The 18,707-nt window shown below is 35.7% G+C and overlaps 2 protein-coding genes across 2 annotated transcripts in view; both read left to right on the top strand.

Moving 5' to 3' along the window:
- Positions 1 to 1,994, top strand: part of LOC101623750 (alpha-2-macroglobulin-like) — a 38,697-nt gene extending 36,703 nt beyond the window's left edge. The window contains exons 35-36 of the mRNA XM_012732337.1: positions 1,377 to 1,418; positions 1,969 to 1,994. Of these exons, the coding sequence (XP_012587791.1) occupies positions 1,377 to 1,418; positions 1,969 to 1,994 (68 nt within the window). The remainder of the gene's footprint in view (positions 1 to 1,376; positions 1,419 to 1,968) is intronic.
- Positions 1,995 to 11,169: 9,175 nt separating this feature from the next.
- The window catches only part of PZP (pregnancy-zone protein), a 37,636-nt gene continuing 30,098 nt past the window's right edge, over positions 11,170 to 18,707 (top strand). The window contains 6 exon segments of the mRNA XM_004692582.1: positions 11,170 to 11,255; positions 15,283 to 15,466; positions 16,779 to 16,938; positions 17,092 to 17,144; positions 18,261 to 18,281; positions 18,523 to 18,691. Coding sequence (XP_004692639.1) covers positions 11,170 to 11,255; positions 15,283 to 15,466; positions 16,779 to 16,938; positions 17,092 to 17,144; positions 18,261 to 18,281; positions 18,523 to 18,691 — 673 coding nt within the window.

Below are 18,707 nucleotides of genomic sequence, written 5' to 3'. Positions count from 1 at the left end.
GTGTGCCATCACCACAGTCCATTCTTCCCACCCCAGTTCTGATCTTATCCCCCTCCCATAAAATGTCTCTGGTTTATAGTTGTTCATTGTTTTCATTTTCACTCTACTACCTTTGTTTGTCTCTCTCTCTTTTTCTCCTGATCCCTTATGCTCCTGCTATGAGTGAAACCATCTGATATTTTTCTTTTTCTTTCTGGCTTATTTCACTAAGCATGATCCCTTCCAGCTCCATCCAATTTGCTGCAAAAGGCATGAGTTCATCTTTTTTGGTTGCTGACTAATATTCCATTATGTATTATACCACATCTTTTTTTTTTAATTAATAATAGTTTATTTTTACATCATTTTTCCATCTCAGTTGTAATCCCCGTGGGCTTTCCATCACCAAATCACTTGTGTGCCATCACCATAGTCCAGTGCACTTCGCCCCACCACCCATTTTTGAAACCATTCCCCACTCTACCCCCGTAAAATGTCTCCAGTATATAGTTGTTCATTATTATTATTTCCCTCCCCCCGTCCTTTATACTCCTGCTATAAGTGAAACCATTCATGTACCTCATCTTTTTATCCAGTCTTCTATTTTGGGGCATTTGCGTTGATTTTGATTCCACATCTTCCCTACTATAAACAGAGCAGCAATAAACATAAGGGTGCAGATGATCTTTTGAATTAATGTTTTTGTGCCCTTTGGGTAGATATCTAGGAGTAGGATTGCTGAATTATATGGAAGCTCTATTTTATATCTTAACCACTCTTCCCCTCTAAACAAGTCATAGGACCACTCTTATAAAATAATCTTGAAGCATTACGGTGGTCATTTTTTCTTAGTTCCCCTATAATATTGCTTGTTCTGGACTTAATTAGTCTAGAAAGATAAGAAGAATGGCAATCACTAAAATAAAAAAAAAAACAGTCTTATGTGTGATATGGTATCTAAAAGATCTATTTTTGGCTTGTGTCTTGAGTAATGTCACACATACTGAGAAATTTTGTTTACATATATATATATTTACTTCCATTTTCTTGTGACTGTAATTAGAAACTTAGCAGCATCATAGCATGCTGCTAGTGTTAAAGCTTAACTCCTTCTTGGGCTTAGGTAAGATTAGAAAGGAAGATACACCAATGAAAAACACACAACTGTAGAAAAGTTTATAAAGTGTCCCACAGATAAATACAGTTTTCTATCAGGAATCCAGACCCTCAATTCTAAACACAAACTCAATTTTCTCTTACTCCCCCTCTACCTATCCCACATGGCCTAATACAGAAGTCAGTCATTGGCTCTATAACTGCGCTTTACACTTTATTAGCTTATACAAGTCTCTTAACAATGAGCTGCTTATGTCCTCACTCTGTTTCTGTGATTTCAGATGAATTCATCATTGAAGAATATAGTATCCCCTGCAGTGCTGGTAAAGTATAAACAATAAAATGTTATGCCAACACAATGAAAATAAATTACTACCTGTGGTCTGCATGAGACTGCTTATTGAAGATAGTTTTACTATATATTATAAAATCCCTGGAATATCATTATGAGTAGAATAACTTCAAATGTATTACAGAATTTCTCTGCAGGAAAAAATGCAAGTGTAATATGGCATGACTGGTTTGAAGGATGAATCCAGGAATTTGTCCCAATTCTTTATCACCCACATCTTTTCTAAAATATTTTTAAACTTAGTTAAGGAGAGGAAACTTTCACTGTAATCAATCATATAGCACAGCATGAAAGAGATGATCAAAACCTTCCTTTAGGCTGGTTGACAGGGTTCATCTTTAACAATCTAATATTTGTTATAAGACCTTTGTATACTTCAAAATATAAAGAAATATTAGAATAATTATTAAAAACAGTTGAAATGTATTACATTCAAAAATTTATAATTGGAATATATAAGTAGTTTCTTCAGTTGATCACACAATTTCTTTAATATATCTACCTTTTCCACTACTGTTTAGAACCTGAACAGATCTTTGAAAATTAAAACTCAGGTATGGACGTCATCAGATGAACTTCCCCAAGATGAATAACAAAGACTTATCAGAAGAAAAGATAATGGGAGAAGAAGGGATGGTAGCTGGAAATAGAACTTGTATGTTGAAAGAAATTGTGACATGACACATACACTAAAAAATCTTTTTTCTGTATTTATCAAAGCTAGAGTTCACTTCTGAATTATGTATCTTCTCTATAATGTTTTTAAAAACTGAAAAGCTATATATACAAAGATGTGCACTCAACAACAGTATAGATAAATAAAAATGAAATTTAAGAAAATGAAGTAATCTTCAGGGAGGTAGGAGAAGGAAAACAATGTTTTCAAACATTAGAAACAATCAAAATGTCCATCAATAGGTGAATGGGTTCACTAGCTATGGTATATCCATGCCAGGGATAACTACTGAGCAATAAAATGGAACAGGCTGCTGATATATACAACTTGGATGGGTCTCAAAAACATTATGCTTAGTGGAAAACAGGTTCATTTCACAAAGGTCAAATAATGATTGATTCCTTTTATGTAACAGTCTTGAAATGACAAATTATACAGATAGGCCTTAAATTAATGGCCTTCAGCAGGTAAGCACAATGGCAGGACAAGGGAGGATGAATATATCTATAAAGAGAAAGCCTGAAAGAGATCTTGCATTGATGAAATCACGCACGTAAAGAAGAAAATGTTCTGGTTCAAATCTTTACATTTAATTCCATCTCAGATTATTTTGCTATTGTGTAGTAAGTATATATCAAAATTGAATTATTTTTTCATTAGCTTTCTAGTGTAACCATTATTGTTTATTGATCTTCTGTCTTTCTGCTAACAAAGAGTGCCTCCTTTATCACAAATTAAATTGTCACATATTCTAAGGCTATTTATTAATAACTTGTTCTATTCTCTTGCTCAGTTTATTCTTTCAAAATTACTAAAATATTAAAATTACTGTGGCTGAATAAAAATGTTTTAACAATTATGGCTGGCCCCTCCTCATTTCTCTATTTTGATCTTTTCCTTGCATACTAAACTCATTATTCCAAGTAAAACTTAGAAATAATTTTAGCAAGCTAATTATCCCCATAATCGTACTGCATACCATTTGTTATTGCGTTTAAATGAATTTACAATAATTACAAATTCAATATGTAACATGATTTAAACTTCCCTAGTCAGATACAGTTGATCTCCACTTATTGAATTCACGTGGAGTGAGTTCTTTTTCTGATCAGAAATGCATCTGGACTAAACTACAAAGTTAAAATTAAAAATTAACTTACTGGGCAAATAATACTATTGAAAGACACATGTATTAAACAATGTATAAAGAGAGACAAAATATGTGGGCAGAAATAAAATTATAAGATGAAGACTAGAACAATTATTTGTCATCTGGTGATAAAAGTCACTGAACGATAAAAATAAGAAAACATTTCTGCTTTGCATTATGGAGAGCAAAGATTCAGCTCTGCCCAATACCGGGAGAAAGAAAGTGATGCTTCTGATCTACAGATACACAGCACTTTGTGCAGACCCAGGCTCTCTTTGTTCTGCTTAACTAAGTAATTTAGCACACATTCCTACACACATACAACTCCACACAATAGAAAAGTACTTTCCTCTCATTTGTAGATTCAGATCTCTGTAAAAACATGTGTCTTAATTACTTCTGCAGGCGGTTCACCCAACATAGTCTGGGAATGTTGTAGACGTCAGTAAGAAAGTGCCTGAGTGAGCATATTTCCAAGGCAGACAGTGAGAGGAGATATGGAGCCCACAAAAATGTCAGCACACTCCAGTAAAGAAAATATGCTGCTAAGATCATTTTAGCTCAAACGCACCTGCATTGCTTAATGTCTCACAAATACTTTATGGAAAGGATCTTTCTTCTTTACCATAATCAAATAAATGAGGAAGAAAATGAATTTTGGTTAAAAGCAAAGCTTTGGTTCTAAGCAAAGCTTTAGAACTTTCAGCTGACTTGTACAATTGATTCTGTCCTGGTATGCTCCCTCAGGTGTGGTTGATTATTACTAAGTACAAAGTAGGAGTTATCACTGGTCTTTTTTCCTTAATAAATTAAAAAATATAATGGAGTTACAGTTATTTCAAAGGCAATAGTACAAGAAATAGCTTTATATTTTTTATACAATCTCAGATTGTTTTCTTATAAAATTTAGGAATCAGAATTAGTGAAATATCATTAACAAAGGAAAAGTTCTATTTAGAGTCAAGTTATTGTTCAACAAAATTTTGCCTGAGAAAATTTGTGCCAACTTGTAATGTGTACCTAATCAGACAAAACAGAACTTATCAAGTCCAATAAATGAACCCAACTGACTCAAAGTCTATTAATATATAAACCACTCAAAAACTTTATTCATTAGTAGACTTAACCCTAAATTATTTCTCTATAGGCACTGAGTAACTGAATGTAAAGTTAAATTGTGCCTTTTATAAGGCAAAAAAAGTAACCCAATGATTAAAAATAAGAGAAACACCTTTGTTAAATTAGGTAAAGACTAGGATTCATGTATGGGTATTATTAACTGTTTTGACAGTTTCTTATTTTGAAAAATTAGTTGTCAAGGTTTAACTTTATGACAGAAAATATAACTCTTAGATTTTAAAAGAAAGTTTATATTAGGCAAATAAAATTAACATATCCAATAGTTTAAGTAATTAGTGAAATAATCAGCAAGATTTCAATGCCAGTTCAAAGTACAGCCAAAAGACTAGGATATTTATAAACAACAAGAAACTATTAAGATACAACAAAGTTAATATAAAATTTGCTACTGCCTGTTCTACTAAAAAAAATTATTCCCAAATGTACCTCAGAAAAATCAACATCACCAAGTCTGCAACCTTTAATCTATAGTCAACAATGAGATGAACTATGTGTATTCCCCTAGCTAATACTTAATTTGTATTGAAAGAATGTGTTGATCATTTTTGCCCTATTTTTCGTAATTTTTCTAAGTTTCCCCTGTCCAAAGACTGTTATTTTTTTTTTTAGATTGTATTTATTTTTGCATAGAAGTACTGGGGTGCAAGCCAGAGGGATGGGAGAGGGGAGTGAGAGGATTCACTCGAGATAGAGTAGGGAGCAGAACAGGAGGATGTGCTGAAATACACTGCTGAGGGCAGCAGCGGGGAAGACAGGAGAGGTCTGCTGCTCTATGTGAGTCAGCTCCCTGGCGGGGGCTGGAACTCAGCAGTGGTAATGCTCAGACTTAACTCCTAGGTTACCAGGGAGACCCCAAAGGTTATTCTTGGATTTTAAAAAGGGAGGCAGTAAATCTCACTGGGTTTGGGTTAACTGTACCCATAGGTGCAGAAGAGGGTTAATTATCCATGTAGGCTGCCTTTAGTTTGTCAGCAAATCTTAAACATTTACTAAAACTATGTAATTAACTTTAGTCTAGAAGCTTACATAGGAATTTTTGTTTAGACAATTAAAGAACACTGTGCCTTGGCCCTCCCCGGTGGCACAGCGGGTTAAAGCACTGCACTAAGAAGCTTAAGCCACTTCTGCATGAGTTCAATTACCGCCTGCCCTGGAGGTGACCACATGGTGTGGCAGACCTCTCCTGACCCGCCCTCTGCTCCCCTCAGCAGTGTACTTCATCTATCTGCCTGTTCTGCTCCCCACTCTGTCTCTGGTGAATCCTCTCACCCTCCACATCTCTGGCCTGTACCCCAGTTCTGTATGAATAAATAAATAAATCTTTTAAAAAAAAAAAAAACACTGTGCCTTATTATTTCACCTGTAATACTGATGATGGGCAAATTTCTTTCATCTAGATTTCCCCTGAAGTCCTAGAATCTTTGGCCTGCTAAGAAACAATCGATTTAGTCTGATGGGTCTGAAACCCATAGCAAATCAGTTTCTTGAAAAGACTTTGTAGGCATGGACTACACAAGCGCCCTTAGTGGCTTATCATATCTAATTAAATGAGAATTATTTTCAAATACTATTGTTCTTGGTATACTTTGGACACAATCAATCTAGCAAAAAAAATCTGTTGCTATGGGGATTCAGTAAAATTATTTGTTTCAAAATTCTAAGATATGCAGTGGGAATCATATAAAAGTGTTTTATGTATATCAAACAAAATGTACTGCTTTGGAAATTAGTTATAGTGCAAAATGAAAGAGAAAGGACTTTTACTCATATTTCTTTCAAAGACATTTAAAATGATATCTATCAATCCCAGTAAAGAGCTACGTCTCATTTTTTTTAATGCCTGTTCTATTTGATCTTGGGTCAAGCATTCCATTTTACTTCACAATCATACTTCATGCTTCAGTTTAAAAAAATTCTTGGAAATCCTGTGTTGATTCACTAATAGTCTAAAAGTTATATAATAAATACCAGTTCAACAACCTGAATCCAAAAGTGTGATTCTTTGGATCAAAGTTCAGAGTTATCTAGAGCCCTTTCCAAAAGCATTCAGCAAAAAGCAGACACCCTTCGAAAGTAAAACTAATTTATTATAGTAAATAATAATATCACAATGAGGGAAAGCAAATTCTTTAGAGGCATTCTGTGCATAGCTTTTTCTTAAAGAGCTTGATCACGTTGTATGTGTGTGTGTGTAAGAAGGCATTATGGACACATTATGGACAGTGAAATAAACTGACAAATCTCATAGTACCTTCACATAAAGGGTTCAATTTATGTAATGTTTATATTAATAATATTTTTTTTGCAAATTTATCCTATAGGACTGAGTATCTCATCCAACTTGATGATTCCTTGCATGTAGCTCTTACCATACTGATGTGCTAATTAAGAAATATATTTCCTTAAGTTCTCTTATCAGCATTTTTTAATTTAGAATTCGATTTTGGAAAGAAAAAGTTTCCAAGTTGTGACTGGTCACTTGACTAAATAGGAATATAGATACCTATGAGCAATATTTTGCACTTAATGAGTGATAATAAAATATTTTAAAAGGCATGTAAAAGAAGATAACATGATTGCAAAGCTAACACAAAACAGAAAAATAATCTGGTGGATCATTGAATTACTGAAAACTGAACACACTATAACAGAAAATAGGCATCAATCTTCACCACTGTTAAGAGCAAAATCTAGAGGCGTGACATCACAAAATGATGACAAAGGTCACTCTAATTTCATGTCCCCTCACCAGAAGAACAACACATATTCATGGAGAAGACACCACTGAAGCACTCTCTGAACACCCAGGCAGAATGCACTAACAAAGTACAAGGAACAGCGACATGCTGACCATGACCCTTCTCCCCAAGCCAGGACACACTATGCTAAGATGTATACTCTGGATCAGAGGTTCCTCCAGTGGGAATAAAAGAGTTGTGGATGCTTTTTGAGGGTCTCCACTCCAGTCTCAACTCCCTGGATCACCGGAAGATCTATGAGATTTAACTACTGGAAATCTGATAGTACTTAAGAATAGACCTGCAACACACAATACTAATGATAAAGGACTGATCACAAAGATATACAAAGAGCTGACAAAACTCAACAAATATAAAGTGAACAACCCCATCAAAAAATGGACAGAAGAGCTAAAAAGATACTTCTCCAAAGAGAAAATGCAGACAACCAACAGGAATATGAAAAAAAAAATGTACAGCATCACTTGTAATAAGGGAAATGCAAATCAAAACCAAATGAGATACCATCTCACTCCAGTGAGAATGGTACATATTAAAAAAAATAGCAATAACAAATGTTGATGAGGTTGTGGAGAAAAAAGAACTTTCCTACACTGCTGGTGGGAATACAACCTGGTCCAGCCACTAAGGAAAGCTGTGTGGAGGTTTCTCAAACTGCTAAAAACGGAACTTCCATATGATCCAGCAGTTCCACTCCTAGGAATCTACCCAAAAGACACAAAAACATTAATTCAATAGGATACCTGCACCCCCATGTTTACTGCTGCTCTATTTACAATAGCGAAGATGTAGAATCAACCCAAATGCCCCAAAATAGATGACTGGATCAAGAAGATGTGTTTTACATATATACAGTGAAATATTACTTATTAAACAAAAAGGTCAAACTCATGTCTTTTGCAACCACATGGACAGAACTGGAAGGGATCATGCTTAGTGAAGTAAGCCAGAAAGAAAAAGAAAAATATTGGATGGTTTCACTCATAGCAGGAGCATAAAAGATCAGGGCAGGGGGAGAAAATATCTATGTGTGTGTATAGGGATTGTAATAAAGTAAAAGTGAACATCACTTAACAACTATAAACCAGAGACACTCTACAGGGGAAGTGAGGGGAACAGAATCAAAGCTGGGATGGGAAGAGCACATGGGACTATATACATGGGTGAAGTAATAGTGGGAAGTCCACGGGGATTACAACTGAGATGAAAAATGTACAAAATAAAGAATGATAATATATATATCTAGATATATAGATATATAGATATATATAATAAAAAAGAATAGACTTAGAGCAACCAAGTCTTTGATCCTGGCAAACCACATCCCTACCTGCAGTGCCCAAGTAATCCTAGCCAGTGACTTTATTAATCGCAATGCCAAGGTGGTAGCATTATCTGACAGGTACAGTTTTGCCTGAGCTGGGCACTCAAATAAGGAGTCTTGCCAACCCTGAAGCCAGGTCCAAGCCCTTATCCCTCCCCCACATAGCTACCCAGTCAGAGTTGTTGAACACCTGAGAAGTTCTGTAACCCAGCAATACTCAGGCAGAATCCAGAGGCACAGATTATTATACTCAGAGCAAAACCAGTGGACAAGTTCAGCAAGAGAGCTGAATCATGGACTAGCCGAATCAAGACCAAAACCAAACGCCTTGCCAGCCTAAGGATGCTTCTCCTATTAACTCATATCTCCACCCATTGTTGAATACAGCCTACAGACTGCCCAATCAGGGAAGCTAACCAAAATACACAGGGGTCAGCATAATCCATTAAACACCCCTGCTTACAGTGACTCTTAACTAGGGAGAACAGAGAAGAATCAATGGGTTTATATAGTCAGGAAATTCAGTGAGTCTTTTCTGATTTATGTTCCCCAAAAAATAAGTGTGTGTATTTGGAGGCATGTTATGCTGCCCTAATAAGGTAGGTGAGTAAGCTAATTCATGGCCCAACTACAACTGTACCCGCACTCAGTCCTGACCATATAGGAAGCCTGATCGGAATCCAGGAACCCTTGGAGGCTGCCCTGAACCCTTAGGTGGGCAGGAAACCAAGCCACACTATCCCACTATTCTTAGCCAGCAGCCACCCCTCACCGCCCGCGCCCCCCCCAACCTCAGAGCTCAGAGCTTGATAGTGAGCCCCGCCTATGCAAGGACATTATGGGCTGACACACCTTTGAGTGGAAGTAAAAGGAAGATAATTAACATAAAAACAATAAGATAGCAACAAATTAACCAGTAATGATAAATATGTAGCCAATGGGACAACTGCTATCTTACATTTTTTTAGAAACCCACTGGCATATTGCACTGAGTCTATAGTTGGAGCCCAGAATAACCCCAAGCATATATGGATATATGGTCAATGAATATTTAACACTCAATGGAAAAAGACAGTCTCTTCAATAGTTGAAAAAGTTGTATATTAACATTTTAGAGAATGAAAATAGATCCTTAGCTGACACCATTCATAAAAATTAACTCAAAATGGATTAAAGTCTTAAATATAAAACATAAAACCATGAAACTCTGAGTAGAAAACGGGAAATGTTTTTTGACTCATGTCTTAGCAATGGTTTTTTGTATAAGACACCTGAAGCATAAGCAAGAAAAGCAAAAATAAACAGGAGTTACTACCAAGGACAGCAAAACAAACCATCAATAATATAAAAAGGTGATCTATGAAATGGAAAAACTTATCTATACACCATATATTTATGAGGGATTATATTCTACTACATAAAGAACTCATACAACTTAGCAGCAAAAGGGGAAAGAATACAAATAATCAACTTTGAAAATGGGCAAAGACTTATATAGACATTTTTCCAAGGAAGGTATGTGAAAGGCCATCAGATACCCGAAAAGATACTCAACATCACTCGGCATTAGGGAAATGCAAATCTAAACCACAATGATCTATCATATCACCTCCGTTAGAATGGTCATCACTCAAAAGACAAGAGGTAGCATGCTTCTGAGTATGTGCAAAAAGGAAACACTTATGCTCTATTGATGGATTCATACACTGACACAGGCACTATGAAAAGCAGTATGGAGGATCCACAAAAAAATTAAAAATAAAATTACTACAGAGTCCAGCAATTCCACCTCATAGGATATATCCAAAGGAAATGAAAACAGTAACTCAAAAAGAGAGACATACCCCATGTTCATAGCAGCATTATTTACAATAGCCAACATATGGAAACAAGCATTCATTGACAGATAAAAGAATAAAGTTGTGGTGTGGTATATATATAAAAAATGGATTTTTTTCTGCCATAAGACATGAGGAAATCCTGCATCTGCAACAACATGCATGAACCTTGAGGGTATTACGTTAAGTCTGTCTGAAATAAACCAGAAAGACAAACACTGTAGGATCTCACTTACATGTGGAATCTAAAATAAAACAAAGTAAACCTCATAGAAAAGTATCAGATGTGTGGTTACTAGGTGATGAGGCTGGGGGGAGAAGGACTGGAGGAAGGGGTTCAATAGTTGTTCCAGTTACAAAATAAAAAAATGCTAGGGATGAATTTCAATGATGACTATAGCTCTATAGTTAACATGAGTGAATGGTATATGAAAATTTTTAAGTGAGTAGAGCTTAAGAGTTCTTATCACAATTTTTTTCTATTCCTTCATTTCTCTTTTTATTGTATCTGCATGAGATGATGAATGCTAACTAATTTTTTTGCAGTAATCATTTCACAGTATATATAAGTCAGACTATTGTTCTGTACACTTGAAACTTTATGCACTCTGTCAATTCTATCGCAGTAGAACGAAGGTGAGGAAAAAGAGGTTAGCCTTGAGTAATGAGGCAATCACTGAGAGCAATGACCCTCTAGGGAATCTGTGCCCAACTAGGAACTCTGTTTGGAGGACTTGGGGTGGGGCTTGCTTGCAAAGCAAGCATAAAGCCTGATTAATTTGATAGGTGTGCAAGGAATTGGGCACAATACAATTCCTGAGATTTGTTTCTTACTATGGCAAAAGACAGAGTTCCTCATTCATGTTTTATATTGCTGTTCCTTGTCTTGTGTTCTACCAATGCCTCAGACTCTGCAGAACCGTAAGTCTCAACGTTCCTTCCTTTAGAAGTTTATTCTTTTTTCCCCATCTCTTCCTTATAAATGCTTTGCCTTTTCTTTTTTTATATTTTATTATATATATATTTATTTACATCATTCTTCATTTTGTACATTTTTTTATCTTGGTTGTAATCTCCATGGACCTTTTCTACTAAATGCTAGCCTTCAATTTCTGAACATACCTTCTAATCATAAGAGATTAATCACAGTGGTCAATAGCTTTTTTATTTCATTTATCTTGAACTTTGAGATAAAAATTTTCCAGTGGGCCAATGATAATTATAAATAAGGAAGTAGCCACAGGAGGCATGATTTGATTAGACAATGAAACTTGACCCGACCTTCACAGAATCATCTTTTAGAAGGAAGGCTTTGACTATAAAATGAGATATATCAGGGGCATAATAGAATTCATATTTTAGACCATGTATGCAGTGCCTTGACTTTTGACAACTTATTGACTCTTCATCAAGACCTCCCAATAACTGATCAACTTGGAGGAAGGAAGAGGAAGTAATTCTAAACTTATTCAGTTGTAAAGTTGCTTAAATCTAATATGTTTAAGACTTCTCTTATATCCTACATTATTCCTCTCCAGGCCCAAGTAGCAGAAATCAGAAATCTGATTTCTGACAACTCACTCAACTATCTTCTTCAACTTCTGCAGTGCTCAATATCCCACTATCTATTAGGGGTGCATTCTCTCCTGTCAACTCTACTTCATCTACAACTGTAGAAGTATCACCTCCCACTGCTTTTACCCAGAGACATTTGGAACTACACAGGCGCTGTTCAGTTTTCTGAATAGATTAAAGAGATTAAGCAAGCTTTTAATGGGTCAGAAATATTAAGCAGTCGTTTTTTCATTCTTATGCAACACAGGTCTCATACAACATGCTGCTAATTGAAAACCATTATTTTATATCATGTCCATCTTTTTAAAAAGAGTAAGCCTCAGGTCCTCCCTGGTGGGACAGTGGATTAAAGCACAGCACCATGAAATTATCAGTAACCACTGCAGCACAAGTCTGATCCCTGGCCTGGGGGGTGACCCACATGGTGCGACAGATCTCTCCACCTGTCTGCTGCTACATCAGCAGTGAATTTCAGTGGTCCACCTGCTCTGTTCCTTACTCTGTCTCTGGTGAATCCTCTCACCAACTCCTGTCTGTGCCCAAGTTCTTGTATGCATAAAAAAAAAAATCTTTAAAAAAAAAAAAAAAGAGCAAGCCTCAAGGTTAGCTGTCATAAATAGATGAGGCATCTTCTCACTATGTAGAGACATTACCTTATCCTTTCATCACCAATTACGATCAAGGAGAGCTGACTTCCATGGAACCCAGTCACCATCCTCCCTACCTTGGGCAGTAAACTTCGGAGAGATGGAGGCTGCAGGGGATCATAAAAACAAGAAGAAATTAAAAGTTGTCAGTTTAAAATTTACAAAATTTAGTCACTCCCACAAAGACAAATATTTTAAATGCAAACATCTATGATTGAGTAATATATTAGCATTGCAGTTGTTCACTACAAATCACTCAACAATATTAAATAAATACTAGTCAAACCCTTATGAAATACATCAAATTCATGAGTTACTTTTTAATTGTGGTATCAATTAGGCTTGTAACTTTTAAGAATAAAACTAGCATAGTAGTTAAATTATTGTATATTGTTGCACTCTTTCATATTAAGATCAAGGAACTAGAGAGGGAAAGTATAAATGAGGAGGTATAAAAAATATTAAAATTTTTGTCATTTATCACATCTTTGAAAAAAACAGTTATTCAGGAGGTCAGTAACACCCAGATGCTAGAAAGGGATTAGATAAGAGGCACTGTCTAAATGACCATGGGTAGGTTACTTCACTGCTCTGTCTTAGAATAAAATCATTACATCCATGAAGCAAAAAAAAACTGAGATTCTCATTTAATAATGTCTCTAATGACTCATGGCATACAATTTTGTCAAGAAGCAATAAAACTCATACAGCAAGATTGATGGGCTGTGCAGATTGTGTGGAGAAAGAGAAAAACTAAACCGGATTTCCAGATGCCTTTCTAGCTGTCAACTTATAGTCTCACACCTATTAACTGTGTAAAGCATAAAATTATTTTTTATTGAATTGCCTTTTGTAAGACACAAAAACACTGATTCAAAAAGATGCACCCCCATGTTTATTGCTGCTTTATTTACAATTGGAAAAATATGGAAGCAGCCCAAATGCCCAAAAGTAGATGACTGGATTAAAAAGATATGGTACATATACACAATATTACTGGAATTGCTGGAGTATTACTCAGCAACCAAAAAAAAAAGCAACAGGGATGGAGCTGGAAAAGATCATGCTTAGTGAGATAAGCCCGAAAGAAAAAGAAAAATACCAGATGGTTTTGCTCATAGCAGGAGTATAATAGATCAGGTGAGAAAATAATAAGAATAATGAACAGCCATATACCAGAGACATTTTGTAGGGGTGGAGTGGGGAATAGGATCAAAAACGGTGGGGGGAGGGAAATGCACGGGACTATGGTGATGGCACATGGGTGACTTGGTGATGGGAAACACACGGGGATTACAATTGAGATTAAAAAAATGTACAAAATGATGTAAAAATAAACTATTATCAAAAAATTGCCTTTTGTAAAAAATACTGAAGAGTTCTTGGGGGTGCTGAAAGGAAAGGGTATCAAAACAACAAAAGAAACTAATATCTTTTTTTTTCACTATTTACCCATTTATTTAGGGTACAATGGTATATACCATGGCATCAACATCCAGTATACTACTATAAACTTTGACAACTATATATATGACATTCTGATCACTCATGAAAGTCTATTTTCTGTCCATTACCATAGAATTAACCCCCATTACCCATTTTACCCACTCCACTCCCTTGTCCTCTGCTAATATTTTGTTGTCAGTATCTAAAAGCTAATTTTTGTCTTGCTTTGTTTTGTTTGTTCACTTGCTTTGATTCTTTATCTTACATATGTGAGTAAAATCAATTATTTGTTTCTCTTCATCTGATTTATTCTACTTAACTTAAATCCCTGTAAGTCCATCCAGGTTGCTACAAACGGCAAGATTTATATAGATATAGATAAAGATATATAGAGAGAGAAAGAGGGAGGGAGAGAAAGAGAGACACCTAGGAATTCCATTGTGAATATATACATATTCACTCATTTATCAGAAGAGAGAAACGTGATCAGAAGAATAGAGAAAGGATGTGGACTATATGGGAAAAGGATAGAAAATAGACATTCAGTGGTGATTATAAGGTAGTATGCACAAGCATTTTGAACTATAAAATTATGCTCTTGAAACTTTAAAAATATAACGAACAAAATAAATCAACAAACTCTTACATCATGAGAACAAAATTGTGGCCACCAGAGGGGAAGGATGCAGAGTGGGCAGAGTTGTTCAACTGTATGGTGGAGGATGAAAACTAGACTTCTGCTGGGGATCATAATGTATTACATCTGGATGTCAAAATGTGATGCTGTGTTATAGTGTTATAATGTGCATCATGTTATAAATCAGAGTTACGTCAATGTATAACTTCATACAATAAATAGATGGTCACTGACATGCTTTCAGTTGATTTTATGTAAATCTAGTCATGGTGTTAATGCAGAAATGATGTTTACTTACACATATTTTAATGAAAGTTTTTTCAAAAAATGAATAATCACCTGCAATTTATTATATACATATACTATCTTGGGTTTTTATTCAGGAATGCAGAAGATTAAAGCTCTTAAAACAGAGAATACCTATAAAATTGTAACATCTTTGGAGCCAACTTCAGTAGCTTGTGCGGCTGAGACACTACTGATGAGTAACAGATATAATGCTGATGTGAATTAGTGATAGAACCTCCTTCCTGTTCTTAGAAACAAATATTCCAACAACAACAACAAAAAAAACATGGATAACTTATTTATGGTTCAAAATACATACGCCATTTTTCTCTGAGTTCGCTTTTCGCCTTCCCAGGCAGTACATGGTGCTGGTCCCTTCCTTGCTCCACACTGCGGCCCCGGAGCAAGGCTGCCTCCTTCTGAGCTTCCTGAATGAGACAGTGACTGTGAGCGCTTCACTGGAGTCTGCCACGGGAAACCAAAGTCTCGTGACTGACCTCGTGGTGGATAAGGACTTATTCCATTGTGTGTCTTTCATTGTGAGTATCAGCTGACTGTCCTCTTTGATATATTATGTTGAGTCATGGTGATGGAGAACCAATGTTGAGTTCTAAAGAATTATTTCTGTGAGGACGTCAGGAAGGGTAGAAGTGAATGAGTTTTCACATACTAAGATGCAAAAACATGGAATTTCCACCAAAATAGGAGGGCAATATCTTTCCACATATCAAACTTTAACTTAAGTCCCCCCAAAATTCTATTGATCACATACATAGTATGATTTAGTCAGAAAAGTTTACTAACTTTGATATGCAATAGTTTCTTTAAGGTCAAAGTTGAGCATATATTATACAAAAATCTCATGCTATGACAGCATGTAGCAAAATTTTTCTTTTATGGTGGGATGTTAGGTTTCTTTATCCTCTAAAGGTGTTAATGATACAAGATACTCCAGGCAAATACCTAGTACCTTTTTTTTTAAAGATTTATTTATTTATTCATATAGAGCTGGGGTACAGGCCAGAGATGCGGGGGGTTAGAGGATTCACCAGAGACAGAGTGGGGAGCAGAACAGGCAGATCAACAAAGTACACTGCTGAGGGGAGCAGCAGGTGGGTCAGGAGAGGTCTGCCACACCATGTGGTCATCTCCGGGGCAGGCGGGAATCGAACTCATGTGGAAATGGCTTAAGCTTCTTAGTGCAGTGCTTTAACCCACTGCGCCACCAGGGAGGGCCCCTAGTACCTTTTTATAGCTTCCCAACTTGGGATACTCAGTTCTTATATTCTTTCATATTATTTTCTTTTCAATACTTTTGTGGAGTCCTTTGGTGGTTTTTTGCATACAAGAATTAGGGTATAGGCCAGAGATGTAGGAAAATCAGAGGATTCATCAGAGACAGGTGGAGAGCAGAAAAGGTGAATTTACTGAGATACACTGCTGAGGGGAGAATAGAGTGAGATGGACAGGTCTGCTGTGCCTGTGGGTCAGTTCCCTGGCCAGGGGTCAAACTCAGGCCATAGCAGTGATAGCATTGAGACTTAACCTCTAAGCCACCAGCAAGGCCCTCTCCATATTTTTTCAATGATGCTTCTCTCCATCCTTTCAGAATACACATATACTGTTTTAAATGAGTATGATGTACGAACCAAAGTTCTGGGCAGGTGATATGGAGATTTAGAGTCCATAAATACCTTCTCTTACTGATATATTTCCCCTATATATTATTATCTCCACTGATATCTGATGAAATACCCACATTAACCTCTTAATGAAATTGAGAGGGAGGTTGGGGGGAAAGTGATGAATAAAGAACTCAGAGGAAGAAAAACATGTATTTTTTTTCTTTAGGTCCCACGTATCTCATCCTCTTCAGAGGTGGCATTCCTCACTGTCCAGATAAAGGGACCAACACAAGACTTCCAGAAGAGGAAGACAGTTCTGGTAAAGAATGCTCAAAGTCTGGTCTTTGTCCAGACAGACAAACCCATCTATAAACCAGGACAAACAGGTATTAGAGAAATTCTACTGTGTGGGGTAGCCCTGAGGAGAGGCCAGGTTGCCCAGCAAGAGTCACCATTATCCGAATCTCTTAGCCTCCTGTCTTATTACACAGATTATCTTCTTCATCATACCTAATCTTATCAGAGAATTTCTGTTGTAGTGAAATTCCGTATTGTCTCCGTGGATGAAAATTTTCACCCCCTAAATGAACTGGTAAGTACCTCAGTAACTATGGTTTAGGTGGAGGGTTGGATAATGAAGTGGAGTAGAGTGGGAGGAAGTGAGGAAGGTCAAGAAAAGCAAGACAATGAAAGGTTCCTCTAGGAATCTGCCTCACTAGAGATCTAGACTCTTCTGAGAGGTAAGAAATGAGAAAGCACTTTCTCTTTTTTTGCAGTTTATTCACTTGTCAAAGTCAGAATTTTTTTCATAGAAAAAGGAAGACTAATCTAAAATTAGTAATTTATTTAAAAACAAGGAATGTAGTTTAAGCCTTAGAATATAGAATGGTAGCTCATGATAAATAAGTATTAGTTGATCAAAATTTTCTTTATAACACTTGTAATCTTGCTCATTTTTAAATTCTAAATTTTTTTAATTTAATTTTTTTTTACTTTCTTTTTTAAGAATTTGGTAATAATTAGTTTATTACTCTAAAGAGACATAATTAAAAAGTCAAGTACTACCCATATTCATACTCTCAATAATTTATGAAAAGTAAAATGCCAACAACTTTCACTGCTTCTGAATACTTATGTATCTATAAAAAACTATTTTGTAATATGATAATATATACACACACATATATCTAATAACGCATATAAGTAGTCATATCTTTAAGTATATAATAGAATATATTACATAAAGAAAATTTTTGCTAATTGGACACTGGGCATCCCTCCCTCCAATTAGTTTTCAATAGTAGGAAAAGAAACAAAAGATATTTTTAAATGACAGCTTTGAAATTAGAAGAAATATTCTTGGTTAACTTTTAACAATAATTCTATAAATTCTCTTATTGGCTCTAAATCACAATATATAATTCTATTAGTATCCACTTTCTAATTTTGTGTAATAAACAGTTCAATCAAATACTTCATTGGGGGATTTAAATAGCTAAATATTATTAGTGACTGCTAGTATTTTAATAAATATTAATCTATATACAATATTCACCAATATTTTTCAGAAAAATGGCAACATGATAGTTGTAGAAATATATACATATATTGTTTTTTTTATATCTTACTAAAGATATGATTTTTCTCAGTGAGTTACAACCTTTAACAAAATTCTAATCACATCTCTTCTTTCCATTTTTAAATATAGATTCCACTGGTATACCTTGAGGTAAGCATCAGAAAGTGTATCAGTACATTTAAAGATTAGTAAGTCCCAATAATAGCCTAGACAGATAAGTTACTATGAATGATTTTCAAGTCTAAAATGATTCTATTCCCAGGTATCAGGTTTATTGTTTTATTTTCCTATCATGTTTGTCATTCTGGATACAATGTCAGTTACTATCCCCAAAGTAATCTGTTTTGTTCTGGACAATATGACTAATGATTCTCCATGTTCCATGCTCTAGGACCCCAAAAAAAATCGAATTGGACAGTGGCACAGCCTCCAGCTGGAGAATGGCCTCCAGCAGCTGGCCTTTCCCCTCTCATCCGAGCCCACCCAGGGCTCCTACAGTGTGGTGGTGCAGAAGGAATCGGGCAAAAGGATAGTGTACCCCTTCACCGTGGAGGAATTTGGTATGGCTGTGAAATA

This window comes from Condylura cristata, unplaced genomic scaffold (genome assembly GCF_000260355.1).
Source record: "Condylura cristata isolate star-nosed mole 26May11 unplaced genomic scaffold, ConCri1.0 scaffold00034, whole genome shotgun sequence".
Lineage (NCBI taxonomy): Eukaryota > Metazoa > Chordata > Mammalia > Eulipotyphla > Talpidae > Condylura > Condylura cristata.
Note: the sequence above shows the minus strand (reverse complement) of the source record. Positions and strands in the feature narration are given on the sequence as shown.